The sequence below is a fragment of the Castanea sativa genome, chromosome 6 (genome assembly GCF_040712315.1).
Source record: "Castanea sativa cultivar Marrone di Chiusa Pesio chromosome 6, ASM4071231v1".
NCBI lineage: Eukaryota > Viridiplantae > Streptophyta > Magnoliopsida > Fagales > Fagaceae > Castanea > Castanea sativa.
In genome coordinates this window covers 61376930-61394677 of record NC_134018.1, presented here as the reverse complement: position 1 = coordinate 61394677, position 17748 = coordinate 61376930, and the positions used below count along the sequence as shown (strand labels likewise).

At 38.2% G+C, this 17748-nt stretch overlaps 1 protein-coding gene across 1 annotated transcript; it reads right to left on the bottom strand.

The window, feature by feature from the left end:
- Window positions 1-8598: 8598 nt before the first annotated feature.
- Window positions 8599-13553, bottom strand: LOC142638495 (disease resistance protein RUN1-like). Its single transcript, XM_075812523.1, has 4 exons — window positions 12980-13553; window positions 9818-10907; window positions 9416-9691; window positions 8599-9323 (listed from the first exon to the last, which is right to left on the bottom strand). The coding sequence occupies exons 1-4, from the start codon at window positions 13474-13476 to the stop codon at window positions 8745-8747; spliced, it is 2442 nt and encodes an 813-aa protein (XP_075668638.1). The 5' UTR covers window positions 13477-13553; the 3' UTR covers window positions 8599-8744.
- Between the last annotated feature and the right edge of the window lie 4195 nt (window positions 13554-17748).

The window sequence follows — 17748 nt, the reverse complement described above, 5'->3', positions numbered from 1 at the left end:
TCATAACTTTCCACGCGGTAGCTTGTCAATCCTATTTCTGCCGGTATGAGGGCCTCTGCACCGAACGCCAATCGAAACGGTGTCTCTCCTGTTGGTGTTCTTGCCGTTGTTCTGTACGCCCATAGCACACTTGGTAATTCATCTGGCCATACGCCTTTTGCCCCCTCGAGCCGGGTCTTGATGATCTTTAACAAGGACCGGTTCGTGACTTCAACTTGTCCATTGGCCTGTGGATGAACGGGCGACGAGTAGTGATTCTTGATTCCCAACTGAGAACAAAAGTCTCGAAACGCATCGTTGTCGAATTGCTTCCCATTATCTGAAACAAGCACTCTCGGGATTCCGTATCGGCAGATAATACTTCTCCATACAAAGCTGCGAATGTTTTTCTCTGTGATAGTAGCAAGAGCTTCCGCTTCCACCCACTTGGTGAAGTAGTCGATACCAACCACCAAGAACTTCAGTTGTTTTGCCGCTATTGGAAATGGACCCATGATGTCTAACCCCCATTGTGCGAACGGCCACGGAGCCGTCATGGGTGTGAGTTCCTCCGTTGGTTGTCTTATAAGATTGCCAAACCGCAGATACTTATCGCAGGCTCTAACGTACATGTGGGCATCCTTCTGCATTGTCGGCCAATAGTACCCTGCTCGGAGTAGCTTGTGTACCAGAGACCTTGATCCGGAGTGGTTTCCACAAATTCCTTCATGAACTTCCCGCATCACGTAGTTTGCTTCGTCATGGCCAAGGCATCTCAGATATGGTCGGGAAAATCCTCTTTTGTAGAGAACATCTTTTATCAGTACAAATCGGGCAGCCCTAACTTTCAATTTCCTTGCGTCTTCCTTCCTGTCTAGCAGCTTGCCGTCCTTGAGGTATGCCACAATTGGAACCGTCCAATCGTCTTCAGTGCTTAATTCCTGCACTCGAACGTTATCAAGCAGTGATGAATGTTGGACAAAAGACAATACCTGCTCTGGGACGATCATAGGTTCGGTCGAAGCAGCCTTTGCGAGTCGACCAGCCTCTTGATTCTCTTCTCTCGGGATTTGGGTTATAGTGAATTGGAGGTTATTTATTCGACCCTTCACTTCTCCGAGGTACCTTCTCATTCGCTCACTCCTACAATCATAGCTCCCATTAACTTGGCTGGCTACGATTTGGGAGTCAGAGTAGACCACTGCCTTCCTGGCCCCAGCCGCTACTGCCAGCTCTAATCCTGCCATCAGGGCCTCATACTCCGCTTCATTATTCGTAGTAGGAAACTCCAGACGGATCATGCATTCAATTTTATCTCCTTCCGGGGTATGCAGTACAACTCCGACTCCTCCCGCGTGTTTATTGGAGGATCCGTCTATGTGAATTCTCCATGTGGTCTCTTCTGCCCCCTGCTCCTCAGGTGTAGTGAATTCCGCGATGAAGTCTGCCAATATTTGTCCCTTCACAACTGTTCGTGGCTGGTATTGGATATCGTACTCGCTCAGCTCGACAGCCCATAAAGCCATCCGTCCGGCAGTTTCAGGATTGTTCATTGCCCTCCGCAAGGGCTGATCCGTCAGGACTATTATGGTATGTGCTTGAAAATAGGGTTTCAGTTTTCGAGCTGCAGTTACAAGAGCGAAGGCAAGTTTCTCCATCCGCGGGTATCTCTCCTCTGTGCCTCTTAGCGCCCGGCTAACAAAGTACATGGGCTTTTGTATCTTCCTTTCCTCTCTGATGAGAGCTGCACTTACCACTACTGATGAGACAGCAAGGTACAGGAATAATTCTTCCCCCGGCACGGACGGACTAAGCAATGGCGGGGCAGAGAGATATGCTTTTAACTCCTCAAAGGCCCTTTGGCACTCGTCCGTCCACTCGAAAGATCTTCTTAGTGTTCTGAAGAAAGGTAGGCACTTGTCTGTTGCTCTCGATACGAACCTGTTTAGGGCTGCTATCTTCCCTATCAAGCTTTGTACTTCCTTCACCGTCCGCGGAGGGGATAGCTCCATAATTGCTTTCACTTTCTCGGGGTTGACCTCAATGCCCCGCTGGGACACCATGAATCCTAGGAATTTTCCAGCAGTCACTCCGAACACACATTTGCTTGGATTCAACTTCATTTTGTACATTCGAAGAGTGTCGAAGGTCTCGTGGAGGTCCCTCAGATGATCCGACACCTTTACGCTCTTCACCAACATGTCATCTACGTAGACCTGGACGTTCCGGCCAATCTGGTGCGCGAACATTTTGTTCATTAACCGTTGGTATGTGGCTCCTGCATTCTTGAGCCCGAATGGCATTACCTTGTAACAAAAAAGCCTTTGGCTCGTCACAAATGATGTTTTCTCTTGATCTGTCTCCTCCAACTTAATCTGGTTATACCCCGAGAAGGCGTCCATGAAGCTCAACAACTCATGTCTTGCGGTGGAGTCCACTAAGGCATCAATGCGTGGAAGCGGGTAACTGTCTTTAGGGCATGCTTTATTTAGATCCGTGAAGTCAACGCACATTCTCCACTTCCCATTTGACTTTTTGACCATTACCACATTTGCCAGCCAGTCTGGGTAGTACACCTCTCGTATGAAGTTGGCTTCTCGTAGCTTCTGCACTTCCTCTGCTGCGGCTCGATCCCGTTCTGGGGCAAACACGCGCTTCTTTTGTCGAACTGGAGGAAAGGAAGGTGATACGTTCAATTTATGAACTATGACTGTCGGATCTATTCCCGGCATGTCGTCATGGCTCCATGCGAACACGTCTTGGTTTTCCTTGAGGAACAATAGGAGGGCATGTCGAACCGTTTGGTCAACCGAGGTTCCTATCCTGGTGGTTCGATCGGGCCTCGAATCGTCTAGTTGTACTTCTTCCAATGTCTCCACGGGTTCTGCCACTGTTCTCTGTTCTTAGATATTCATTGTCTGTACATGGTCATCCATCTCCATCATGGCCACGTAACATTCCCGTGCAGTCACCTGGTTTCCGCGCAGTTCTCCAACTCCATGTTCAGTGGGGAACTTGATCATCAGATGGTAGGTTGAAGTGATGGCCTTCCATGCGTTGAGAGTAGGACGTCCGAGTATGGCGTTATATGTTGAGGAGCAATCAACCACTAGAAAGGAGACATTTTTAGTTATTTGTTGCGGGTATTCTCCTACCGTCACTGTCAATGTGACGGATCCTAAAGGATGGACCCGGGTTCCCCCAAAGCCAACGAGGGGCGTGCATGCCGGGATCAGGCGCTCCTTTGCAATCCCCATCTGCTGGAACGCAGGATAGTAAAGGATGTCTGCTGAGCTCTTGTTGTCCACTAGAACTCGGTGGACATTGAAGTCTCCTACCTGTATACTAACCACAAGCGCGTCGTCATGGGGGTGGTGAAGGTGCCGGGCCTCTTCTTCAAAAAACTCGATACTGGAGTTGTTCCGTCGTATTCTTTCTAGTGAAGGGCCCGTCGACTGGACACTTTGTACCGTCCGTAAATAGGTCTTCCTGGCCTTTTTGGACGATCCTGCTGAAGCGCTGCCCCCCATAATCATCCGTATGTCTGCTACCGGTGGTCTGGGACGCTCGTTTTCCCGTCTAGGATTCTGCTCCTGGGGCTGATCAGTTCTTTCCTTCCTCACGAACCTTTGCAACCTTCCCTGCCTTATAAGGGCTTCGATCTGTTGTTTCAAGTCATAACAGTCCGTTGTATCATGGCCGTGGTCACGATGAAAACGGCAATATCTATCTCTTGGCCTCTTGTTCGGATCTCCCTTCAACTTGCCTGGGAATGTCAAGCTTCCTTCATCTTTGATTTGCATAAGCACTTGGTCAATTGGGGCTGTGAGGGGGGTAAAACTTGTAAACCTCCCTGAAGGTGGTTTGGGTCTTCGGTCTTCTCATCGATCTCTGGTTCTAGCCACTTTTCGTCCGTTATCTGGTTTCGTATCTTCCTGTCTTTCCCTTTTTTTTGGTTTATAGTCGTCTCTGGCCAGCAAGGCATCCTCCGCGTTCATATACTTCGTCGCCCTGTAATAGACATCGGACATAGTCTTTGGGTCATTCTTGCATAGAGAGAATAAGAACTTACCCTCTCGTAGTCCGTTCGTGAATGCTGCCACAAGTATCTTGTCATCTGCATCATCTATCGAGAGTGATTCTTTGTTAAAACGGGCTATGTAAGACCTCAACGTCTCGTCTTCTCGTTGCTTAATACCCAGTATACATGTGATAGACCTCTTGTGTCGATGACTTCCAATAAAGTGCGATACAAACTGCGCGCCTAATTCCTTGAAAGTGCCGATGGAATTGGGTGTCAGCCTAGTGTACCAATCCCTTGCAGGCCCTTTCAAGGTGGTGAGGAAAGCCCTGCACATGATTTCGTCCGGTACACCCTGAAGATGCATTAGTGTTCTGAAAGACTCCAGGTGATCCAACGGGTCCTTGGATCCGTCATAGTTTTCCACATGGGGCATGCGAAACTTTGCAGGAACGGGGCATGAATTCACCAACGCTGTGAATGGTGAGTCCGTTCTATGGACTAGGTCGTCCAAGTTGCTGGATACCCGTCCTTTAAGGGCGTTCATCATCGCATCCATACGTTCCCTCATGTCCTGCATTTCGGTGGCTATGTGAGTCGGCACAGCGTCTAAGGCAAGTGGTTGATTGGGTTCTTGTCGCTCGGGTCTAGTCGGAGCGTTGCTGCCCTCAGGTCTTTCCGCGTTTCTTCCTTCAGGACTAGCGCCCTCCTGATCTTCCTGTGGTGCACTCTGGTGTGCGGTTATTTGCCGCAACTGTTCTTCCAAATCATGATTCTGCTTAGTGAGGCGCTCGACCGCCGCCGCAAGCGTTTGGACCTGCCTCTCAAGAGCGGTGGCGCGCGGTTCGTCACCTTGATTGTTGTTCGTTGCCATCGATCGGGTGAGTGCCATGCAACTCTTTGTCTCAAGAATAGAGCGAGGCTAAAATAATCAGAAGATTTTCTTCTTCTGTTCTTGTTCCCACAGACGGCGCCAACTGATGATGCCGAAAATATCACCAGTGAGTTGCAAGCGCTCCTCAAACGAAAGCAACACCTGCAAAAAGAAAATAAGGGACCTAAAAGAGAGCACCGGTGTGGTGCCGGCCAAAAACCCTCCGAAGGTCAAGTTAGAATCTTGTTACTTTAACCCTAGAGTGCCAGAGTTAAGAATAGTGTGCGTACCTTCATATTTAGGGTTTCTGGGGTATTTATATTGAGTGGAATTACCTTTCTTTTAGGATACAACTTCCTTCTCAAGTTCCTTTCCATATAGGAGTCTTCTCAAACGTGTGTCGCAAGAAGTCCAAGTGTGCACGTTTGCGTGGGGATAAAGCAAAAGTTGATTTAAGGCATATCAAATGACACAATCCTGGAATCTTCAATTAATTCGTACATGACGGATATACAGCCAATTGAACCGTCACAATCGAGTCACCTACGGTTCCAATCCGTCTTCATGATCTCCGTCCCCTCAAGTTTTATAAGAATACCCGTCTCCTATTTTTATCCCCTTCATCTAGGAATGTTTTTTACTCAACTTAATGTTACAGTGATTATTTGTAACTTTAATCACGCTGTAAAGTGTACCTGCTTGATCAACAACAATGATTCTATCATGGTGGCCCCCTTTTCAATAGGTTGAAATAAATTTTGGGTAAAGTTATTGCCCAGAAACTGTTGCCAACTGGAGAGTTTTTTTTTATTAGAAGATTAAATCTTAATGACCTATCACACGCTATATTGTGACTTCCATGTTGAAATCCTTAGCACCTGTTGCTCTCACCCCACGGTGGTTATCAACCTGACTTCTCTACTTCAGCAATGTTTTTTTTACTCAACCTATCGAAAACCAGGTGAAAATGTTTGAGTAGCCGATCCAATCTCTTGGTTTGGATGAGGAAGATGAAAAGAATTGCACCCTATTCTTTGCTATCATGTGCGACAAGTTGCGGCAATGTCAGAACATAGTAGCATTTGCGAGAGAACTCCTAGTCCTTTAAAATGATAGCAAAAGAAGAAACTAGAACCTACCCTCTTCACATTAATGCCTGGGGATCGATCCTTGGTAGAGTTTTGTTAGAAATCAACACTAACTCTTTTGTCTCTAGAAATTTCTAAAGTTCCACTCAATTTGCTTCTCTCCGGAATTCTCTAGAAACTTCTTGAACTTCTCACACAATCTCTCTCTCTCTAGAAACTTCTCCCTAATTCATGAAATTTCTTTCTTGCTCTCTTTCCAAAATTCTCTCCAAGATAGTTATCATATTTTCTCTAGAAGCTTCCTTGTATTAGTGAATTTTAGTCACATGTTTATAGAATAGTCTAGAAAGTTGGAGAATGACATTAATTTAATGCCAATAAAAAGGAAGATCTAGAAGCTTCAAGTTGGTTTCCTAACCAACATACACCTAGTATAAATAGATGTGGTGAGGTGTGAAGTCAGGCGAAGTAGAGTGTGAGAGACTACTAGAGGTGTGAAATGAGTGAGTGTCATAAAGCACCAAGTGAGAGGTGTGAAGTTGTATGTAAGGTGAAGTGTGTAGGTGTCTAGAGAGTTAGTATGTGTCTCGTAAAAGCGTTAGTGCTTGTAAAGTGTTGTAATTCAAAGTGTCAAATTTTAAATAAGAGCTCTTTGTTCAATAATCTAGTATCAGAGTTTCCGCTAACTCAACAAGTTTGTCACACCTATTCCCCGTTGGAAACAATTTTAATTGATGTTGCAATAAAATCCCAATGTGTTATACATGGTCCTTATGGATACTGCACTCTTCAGGAATGATACGGATAATTTGACTCATGTTTGAACCAAAAGCGACATCCTAGGTGATTCTTTGTGGGGGCAAAACAATTCCAGCTTTGTTGGCATGCAGTAATTTCACCTATCTTTCTCACACTTAATTTTGTGATTTTCAAAGGCAATGCAGCAGAGGTAGTCAAAGCAATTAAAGAGCATCGTGTTGAAGTTCCTTAGTGCGTTCATGATTTTTTTTTGTTTTTTTTGCTAGTCCATGGCATTGTTCATGGACCAGCCAAGTGATAAAACGTGTAAATAATAATTTGCAGTAATAAAAAATATTTTATTGTAGTATTTTCAGTAATAAATTTTTAGTTTTCAGCAAAATAAACAATATTCAAACGCAAACTTAGTGTCCGTTTGGGAGCTTATTTTCATTAGTTTGCTGGGCTTAGAAAATAATTTGGTCATAGATATAACTGTATCTAGAAGAAGATAGAATTTTAAAAAATTGTACCTTAACCAGTAACTTGTTACAAACATGACATGAAGTTGCTTTTTTTTTTTTTTTTGAGAAGGATGACATCAAGAGCCCTTTTGGTCATAGAATTCAAAAATTTTTGTTTAAAAAGATGTGAAAACTGTGGTTTAAAAAATATTGTTGAAAAACGTGTTTTTAGTGTTTATAAAACAAAACAAAAAAAATGTGTTTGGTATCATGGTTTAAATAACATGTTTCATTGTTACAAACATGACATCAAGTTGCTTTTTTTTTTTTTTTTTTTTTTTTTTGAGAAGGATGACATCAAGTTGCTGATAAAAAAAACTTTGCAGCTTGAGACTTATCTTTTTTAAGTTGAAGTGAGAATTTTCTGACCCAGCTAGATGGGCTGTAAATTATAATGCTAATGGGCCTATACCCATATCTGCTCTCCCTACTTGTATTTTGGTCCAAGAGTAAAGAGATGAGCCTGGCCCATCTTGTGGCTTTGGTTATCTTTCGTCTCAGTAAATTTCTTTAAACAAGAGGGAAAAAATATTCTATTTCTCAATTCTTTAAACAAGAGGAAAGAAAAATAGTGATAGTTATACATTGTGTATACGATACATAACTAAAATCGTGCTTTGAAAACGTAATTTGTGTTAAAGTTGCATTATTTTACAATTATAATTGAAGTCGTATTTTCAAAATATGATTTTAAATGAAGTGTGTACGACAATGTATAACTGAAAACTGAAACTAAAAATTTTTTGCTAAAAATACTGTAGATAAAGCTAAAAGGTAGCTGAAATAGTACAATGAGACTCATAAATAGTAGCAAAAATAAGCTAAATAATAAATAATAATAAAAAACTGGCTTTTTAAGCCAATACCAAATGCACACTCCAGTGTATGCAAAAATAATTAGCAAAAAAAAAAAAGTTTTTTTGCAATTTCATTAAAAGCATTGCCAAAATATTAAGTAGTGTTTCTTTAAAATTAAAAAAAATTTAAAAATCCTTACCACTTGTCAAGTGTCAAATTTCTCAAAATACCCCAGGTGTTACAGTACAATGCACATCTGATAGAGTGGTAGTTGAAAAAGAAAAATACAAATAAAAAACTTCAAATTTGAAAATTAGATACAGCTAGGAATTTTGACAAAATTGGAAGGATGATAAAGTAAAACATTTTGACAAGTTCAGGAACGAAAAATAAATCTGTTAAAGTTTAAAGGCCAAAACCAAACTTTTGGTAAATTTAAAGAACAAAAAAGATATTGTTGCTAAAGCAAAAAAACATAAACAGGGGCGTTACTCGTGTTTTAATTTCACAATCTCATTTATATGAATTCCAGCAATATTTCAATGGGCAAGAGAGAGCATGTAATAAATGTCAAAATTCAAAGATGTAGTGAAGGAATCTAAAATTAGTATACTTAGAGGAATAAAACTATAGAAGTGAAAACTATAGTTCAAAATGTACACTTTTTTTAATGGAAAGAGAAAGAATTCTAACAAAACCTCTTGTATGGTCCGTTTGACTGGTCAGATCAACCTTGATCTGACCCGTCGTCCTGTACTTTTTACAAACTCTTCTGCCAATAACCATATCGATCTTTTTCGAGCGGGTAAAATCTCACTATCATCCTTAGCTAATTTTGAGCATCCAAATACAATAAATTCTTTTAGGGACTCTAATCTATAAACGGCGCCTGGAAGACCCAAAAGATTTCTGCAATGGCTTAGATTCAATAAGGTAAGACCAGTTAAATGTTTAATTGATGAAGGTAGATCTACAACTGCAGTCCCACTTAAATGAAGCTCCCTTAATCGTTTCATGTCTTTTTCAAATTCTGGAATCTTCTTAACTTTGGAGCAACCAGAAAGAGTAAGATTTTCAAGAGATTCCATTTCAAGCTTGCTTGGAAGACTTACAAGACTTGTGCAATCTTTTAGGTTCAATAAAATTAGGCGTTTAAGTACACCAACAGATTGGTGAACCTCAATTAAGTTTGTACAGCCTTCAAAATCTATGCTCTCAAGCTGTGGAGCCTCCGAGAAGTCTGGAGTCTTAATAAGATCTTGAGAGTGACTGAGTTTAATGAATCTTAACTTGCCCAAATGCTGTTAATGAGATTAAATTGTAGAATGATAGCTAATTAGAATTTATTTTTAGCGAAATAAATAATATTGAGGAATTGAGGAAACTGTGTTACCTTCACTCCCTTCCAAAGTAGTTTAATGTTGCTATGGCACATTCTAAGTTCAACAAGCTCCCTTGGTTCGAAATTTGGTGGCAAAGATTTTAAAGGATACCCATTCCATTCAATCACTCTTAACTCATTAGGAAAATGTGTGAGTCCATTTCGAAGTTGCACATTGTGAATTTTGAGCAATACAAGATGATGCATCTTTGAAAAGGCTTCTGGATTCCAATGTACCTCTTTTTGTACAGGCAAGTCAAGGACTATGCTTTGGATAGCTGTTGTTTCCTAGCAAACAAGAACAAGAGATTGGTAAATTTCATAATAAGAGTACAAAGATGATGTAAATTTTTATTTTCTTGAATAATAGAAAGGGTTTATATTGAAGTTGAAGATTTCTACATAACCTCTTACCTTAATGTCTGTAAGCACAAGGTCAATGTCATTTTGCAACCATAGCCTTCGTCGTTCCCAAGGAGATTTAGGGGACTCTCTAAAAGTTATTTCTTTGCCCATTTGTTGTACTAGAGGATGCATCCACAACCGATTGTTTGACGAAACACTTAAGAGAGATTTATCAATAAGAACCCTTATTCCAATTGCGGGGTAAAGATTAAGATAGTCTAATATTTCTTCTACACGATCTTGGTCCTCCCCATTAAAGAAACATGCAATATGTAGAAATATTTCTTTTTCTGTTTCTTGTAGAGAATCAAAACTTATTTGAAATATTCGTAAAATTTCTGGTGGAAAATTATTTTTAAGCATATCTAAATAACTTCTCCATGCAGGGATGGTTCTGTCGAACAGACTACTACCCAAAAACTTAATAGCTAAAGGAAGGCCGTGAGCATAACTAGCAACCTGATTGGACATCTCCCTATAACCTTCAGGAGGACATTCACTACGAAAACATTCCAAGCTGAAAAGACGAAGAGCCTCTTCACTACTCAATTCCTTAGGCCTATATATTCCATCAACTCTTAGTCTCTTAAGCAAATGTTCATTTCTCGTTGTAATGATAATTCTACTTCCTGGACCACAGCAATCACGCATGCAAGCCAAACTTTTTGACTGCTCCAAACTATCTACATCATCAAGAACCAGAAGTACCTTTTTATTACATAGCCAACGCCTGATCAATTGGACTCCGTCTGAAGTATTGTATATTTTTATATCTTTTTGCATCAAAATGTCACAAAGAAGTCGTTCTTGCAAATAAGCTAAACCATGTACTTCAGATTCTTCTCTGACAGAATGGAGAAAGCTACTACCTTCAAATTGATTTGAAAAGCTATCATAAACCACTCGTGCAATAGTTGTCTTACCAATACCAGCCGTCCCATCTATCCCAATTACGCGGACATCAGTCAATCCTATTTTTAAGTCTGAATATACTTCCCATACACGAGAATCTATTCCAACCAAGTCCTTAACTAGTTTTATGGAACTTAGTCTTTCAAATACCTTCTCCACAATTGCATTAATATATTCTGACTCCTGCCTGCAAAATGAGTGAAGAGCCAGAATTTATTTTTGGGACCAAAGTATAAACAAAAAAATTGGAATTCAAGAATGAAAAATATTCTAAAAATTCAAGACTAGATTAAAACAGTTAACTAAAACTAACATCTTTTTAGTGTTAACAAAATATAAACTAAAGAAAAGATACAAAATAATAAAATTTCAATACATTTAAAATACATTATCTGTAAACATTACTAATCAAAATACAAGTAAGATCCAAATGACTAGTCTTCTTCACAGCTTTCACTCACAAACTATGTGTTGTTCTTCCTCTTGTAATAGTAAGTATCAAACTACACATTGTGCAATATTATGCTTTGGCTAGGTGTGTGTTAGATAGAGATACATGTTTAATTAATTATGGCTAGATTATAAATCGCACCCTTTAACTTTGACCAAAATTTAATTTAGGCATTTAACTTCAATTTTTTTTTTAACTCAATCCTCTAACCTTAATTGTTATTCAATTTAATCCTCCGTTAAAAATGCACTGTTAAATGCTCCAAAAAAGGGCATTGTTTTGGGTCTTACATTAAAAAAATGCAAAAAATTTATTGATTTTTCTTAATATTTTTAAAAATTCAAGATATGGAAAATTTAAACCAAATTAAGGGAAGGACATGAGAAACTTTTTCCAATACTTTTCCAGTAACCAAATAGAAAAAGAAAGCAGAAAAAAGACTTACTAGCCTAGTTATCTTTTCCAAATCTAGGCATCATCATCCACAAAGACAATTACTAAATCAGTCCCAAACCTAACCCCATTTTTTCCCACAACACGCAGCAAAAATTGATAATAATCCAAATTGAGCTAAAGAAGCAGAGCCCCTTCTGGACGGCTTAGATAAGATCTTGGCTGTAACAGATGCCCCTCATAGCCCTTAGATAAGATCTTGGCTGTAACAGATGCCACTCATAGCCCGTCAACTCTAGTGCACCTCCATCATCTACAAGCAGCCAACAGGTCTACATCTAATATCAGGGAGAGAGAGAGAGAGAGACTTGTCCCATATTGAGCATATATGAGGTTAATCTAAGATTTATTAACTATAAGGAGTCTCATTTGTGACTAAACTAGTCTTTTGGGGGTATAGCAGAATTGTGACTAGAACTTTTCCTTGAGTGTATGTGTGTGATGCAACTTTGTGGTCCATATGAATGAAAGACTTATTAATAGAGTACTAATGGACTCATGACCCCCTAGAGCCCAAATCGCCAACAGACTTATTACTAGACCAATAGGGTCACTGCTCTAAAATATTACTCTACTAATTACCATTACATGATTAAACAATTGATCTTAGAACCGCTATATGCATTAACTCTCAATCTTAAGAGGATGGTGAACTCAACGTGAAGTGTTGATTGTTTTGATGTATACTAGAGTGAGATCTTTTACGATCAATACGTCAGTGACTTTACCAGATCTCTTATTTAACCATTAAAAACTTCACCAATTGAGCTAAATGCAATTTAAAGTAGTCTAGGGATATCTTGATTAGTTAAGCAAAAACTTAAGTGTAACCATATTTTTATAGTGGAATAAAATGTGGTTAATGCTAACTTTGGACATATTATAGGATAACAGGAGGCCCAAGACCATGGGAGTTAGCGTTTATTTTTCCCTTTGGTCTCACCTCAAGCTATATACATAAGCCCTTATGCTAACTTTGGTTATTTACCAAAAATTAAAAAGTTGAAGATTTGAAGATTTGGGTGGTGTGGTATCTAACTGCACCTAAAAGATTTTATTTTCACATTTTTTTTTCCATGCCATCAGCAAGATTACTTGACATATTTTCTATGCTGCATTAAATCCTCAATCACAACAATTAAATAATCGATATGGGGACTTGGTTTGGTTTAGTGCCAGAGCATTTAACAAGTTTTAAGAGTAAGACTTCACAAACTATGAAAAGCAATTAGATTTCAAAGCAATACGGAAGAAAATACTGAATAGATGCTAAAAAGCTGTGAATAGAATAATCAGAAGAAATGAGAAACTTGATGAAGCAAATTAAAAGAAGATCAAAAAAAAAAAAGACTTACCCTTTTGGTATTACCCACCCACTGATATTGGCCACTTTTGTTAAAGCAGCCCTCCATGTTTTCACCTTCTCCAAATTCTCCTTAAAAACTTCTTCATGCTTCGCAAATGCTTCACGAAAGCTACCTTTCTGCTTCCGCACCTCAGTCGGATCAACATCAAAGAAAACAGGAAAAATCGTTTGCCCCATCTTTTTCTGGCACTCGACAATCTTTGCAAGTTCATCCAAGCACCAACTGGAGGATCCATAGTTTTTTGAAAAAATGACCACTGAAAATCTTGACCCTTCAATGGCTTTCAAGAGTTCTGAGGGAATGGGCTTTCCTCTCTCGAGTTCTTTCTCATCTGTAAACGTGGGGATTCCTTTCTGGGTTAAAGCAGCATACAGAGGACGCAGAAAATTGTGGCGGGTGTCCTCGCCTCTAAAACTGAGGAACACGTCGAAAAGCCATTTCCTGGTACGCAATGAAAAGCTGCTTCCATCGGTTTCAAGAGCCATCGATGTAGAGTTTTTGCTTGAACCAACGAAATGATTTGATGAAGTTTTTGTAAGGAGTGAGATTTTGGGTTCTGTTTCACTTTTGCTGTGTGATGTACTTATAATAAGTTAAAAACTTGTTTCAGAAGGGAAAGTAGAGAAATAAAGGAAATGGGTGTGCGTGTGAAAAAAGAAATTATGGATTTAAAGATATATTGATATTGATGAAATGATAGCAAATGCTCAGCAAGTTCTAGGAAGAAGAAGACAGCATATTGAATTTTTTTTTTTTGGGCGGGTAAAAACACGACTTTGGAGCAAACTCCCTAATATTATATTAAACGACGGCCATATAATATGCATTTTTATATTGCAAATTTTCAGAATACAGTTATAAAAGAAAATTCATTTATTCTCTCAGCACGTTCTAGGAAGAACATCATTGTTTCATAAATAAATAAATAAAAAGAAAAAAATATATATATATCATTGGAAGGGAGAGTAACGTCACATAGCACTTTCCGGGCAAAAAGGTAGAAAATATGGACGAAATCTTTTAAGTAATTATTGAGTAATTTTTAGATGCTTCCATAATATGGTCAATGATATTTCTTCCTTTCACAATTATGGTAGGCTTTGCTTATTAAATTCGTAGTACAATTCATCATAAATGTGAAAGAAGTGAATATCATTTTACTATACTTAAAAAATACTTAAGTATTTTTCCGTAATTATTAGGTCTTTTGATTGAAAGTCTTGACAATGTACTCTTGGTATCGGTAGTTATTAAAGATGAGTTTGTCATTAGTTTCAAATTTAGTATTTATTTTTTAATTTTTATATACAACTTTTTAGAATTTTACTTTTTTTGCTTCCTCTCACTTTTTCAAATATTGTCAACGTACATATATATTTTAGCATATTTTTAGCAAAAAACCTAATGAACTTTTTCCAAACAGACACTTAAGTATTCTCAAAATATTTTCTCAAAAAAAAAAAAGTATTCTCAAAATACATTAACGTGATTCTCTCTCTCCTCCCATATTCAAGATATATCCACACAAAATGAATGTCAAATGAGGAAGTACTCGTCATTTTAATTTGGAAGTACGTAATAAAAACCTCTAAATCACATTTAGTAAAAGGGATTTGGAAACAATTTAAATGATTGGGTACACTATCTGATCAAATACCCTGAAGGTAGCTATCTTAGAGATGGGGTTTATGTGGTTCTAGCTATGCTAAGCTTCATACACATGGTCAATGATTGCCTATACATGTATTGAACATGCGTATGTAGCCTAGAGGAATGTCTACTCGTCCCAACGGTAGTAACCATAACTTCTACATCTATACCACTACTCACGTTAGGCGAGTTGGTACTTTCACAAGCCTTAAAAGTTTGAGGGATTCATGGACCCAGGTTTGAGTGATCCCAGGATGGGGTTATGCTATCGATTGTCAAAAAAAAAAAAAAAAACACCTTCTACATCTATGCTATGCTAAAGTTCAATCAAAAGTAATCAACATAAACAAGCATAAATTAAAAGTCATTTTGAAAATTAATATGAAAAGAAGACTCATATACATTGCTTAGGAAATCTTGTTCTTGAAACCAATCCTCTCAGAAGTCTAGAGCCAGGCTTTAGTATGAAAACCAAATTTCTATAGTGTTTCGAAAGATTTGTTTAGAGAGAAAATTGAACTTTTTCACTTTTCTTTCCCAAGAGCTCAAGAATCTTTGTAAGGGGATTTTGGAGTCCAAAATATCCAAAATATGGTTGGTTTTCAAGATTCCTTTTAGCATATATTCTTTTTTTTTTTAAAAGAAAATTTTAGCATATATTCTTGTAATGTTATGGAAGAATCACTCATCTTTTTCACACTTAAATATAACTTGGTTTAATTGATAATTTATTGCATTTAATGATAGGTAGAAACACTCTTAGAAAATAAATTAGATTGACATGCAAATTTGTGAGTTTTAGTTAGCTCAACCAGTAAAAATTTTTATAGTTGAATAAGAAATTTAGACTTCAATCCCGCCTACACTAGAAACCAATTGATGTCTTGATTTGATAATAAATAGCACAATTATCAAAACAGACTTCATAAGTTGAAACTCTATAAATAAATTAAAAAAAAAAAAGAAAAGAAGATTGACATGCAAATTTGGTTGATGTTTGACAGTGATAGATTACCATAAATTGGTCCAAATTACTCTGCTTTTGCTATGAAACTGAATGCTTATTTTCAAGAACCTATAGCATGCATAACAAGGACTTGTAAAAGAAAAGTGCTCTGCTCATGCCTTCAGCATTCTTTGAAGATAAATTATTATTTTTTATTAGGAAAAATTCTGTCAGTGTGAGTTTCTCATTTACTTGATATTAGTCGTGATCATCAGTATGTAAGAACAATTTAAACAGAAAATTCAACAGGAGAGAACATTGATTATGCATAAACTACAATAAAAGAAGAATGTCAGCCTTAGTCGATGAAAGAAGAATGTTGCTACCTTCAACCACAACTGGGTATCAATTTGATTCCCTTAGCAACAACAGCTTTCGCCTCTTCTGGCATGGATGTGCTAACAACTCACCTCCAACCAAATTTCCTCGTTCTTTGGACATTCTTTACAACCATTTTGAATCAATTGTCTAACAGCCTGAAATATCTCTAGCCTTCTCTTCCAGCCTTGCTGTAGCAATCCACTCTAGCGGCTGCTTTGGACTATTTCAAGTCACACTCTTGAACAGTAGTCCCTCCTCCTTTATGTCAAAAATTTCTGCATCACTCAAAATCTTTCATATTATTCATATTGGCTCTACCATTAGGCCATCTATAAATTGGCCCAAGGCCCCAAATAGAAGTGTAGTATTTATTACACAAATTGTTTCACACCCCCAAATAATAACAAAAAAGTAGGCCTCTTAACTAAGGAACAAAAAAAAGAATTTCTTATATTGGCCAATAGAATATTTTGTTAAAAAAAAAGTCTTACAATGTAAAAATTAGGGATGGCAATAAAAGTCCGACCCACGGGTACCCGATCCGGCCTAATAAATAATCGGGTCAGGTATGGGTCTTTAAAAAAAAAACCCAAAGCGGGTTCGGGTCGAGTTCGAGTTTTTGTCATACCCAGCCCGAACCTGACCCGTTTAAGTATAAAATTACCTAAAACTCCTTTTATATATATATATATATATATATATATATATATATATATATATATATATATATATATAAACTAAAAAAAAAAAAAACTCTACTTGACTACTTCCTCTCATATTCCACACTCAGCCCTCACAGCCTCACTTTCCGCTCCCTCTCTCACTCACGGACTCACGCTTACCCTCTTCTCCCTCTCTCACTCATGAACTCAACATCTCAACCTCAAGCTCTGACCTCTATCACCACTGCCATCACACTATCTCACCGCCGGCCTCAAGCTCTGTCATTGTCAGTCTCAAGCTCTGTCACCGCGGGTCTCAAGATCGTCACAGGTTTGTTTCTCTCTTTCTTAGTCTTCTCTGAGCTCCGATCTGTCTTCTCCAAGTGTAGCTCAGTCAAGATCTGCCACCGCCAAGATCTCTTTTTTTGTTTTTTAATTTTAGGTTCATTACTTGGTGCCTGAAATGGGTATTATTGTGTATATTCATTTGTAGGATTTATTTTGTAGATTTTTGAACTTGATGTAATGGTCCTGGATTTGGGTTTGGAGGATTTATTTTGTATATATTTGAACTTGTGGCAAATCTTGTTGTAATGAAGGATTTTTTTTTTTTTTTTTATGTATTTGGGTTATGTATACAGGATTTATGTATGGGTTTGTGACTTTTATGTATTATTTCTTGTGATTTCTGTATTTGGGTTTGTGATTTTGAAAAAGAAAATGAGAAATCTAAAAGTAAATTATTGTAAATTTATGTGAAATTTAAAATCTAATATTATTGCAGAAATCTAAAATAATTATTGTAAATTAAATTAGAGTAAAAATCTGAGATTTATTAAATTAATTACGGATTTTTATAAAAAAAAATTGAGCCACGGTTTAGGCTCTGAGGACTTAGGATTGGGCCCTAAAGGGGGCAGGGCCCACGAGGCGAGTTTGGATTAAAAAAAATCTGTTTATTAAATGGGTCGGGTTCGGGTAATGGATACAGGCCCGCACATCGGGTCTGGATATAAAGAAACCCAGCCCGAACTCGATCCGTTGCCATTCCTAGTAAAATTTTTAACTAAGCCCAAAAATTTAATAAATAAAAATAATTTTTTAAAAGAATTTATTAT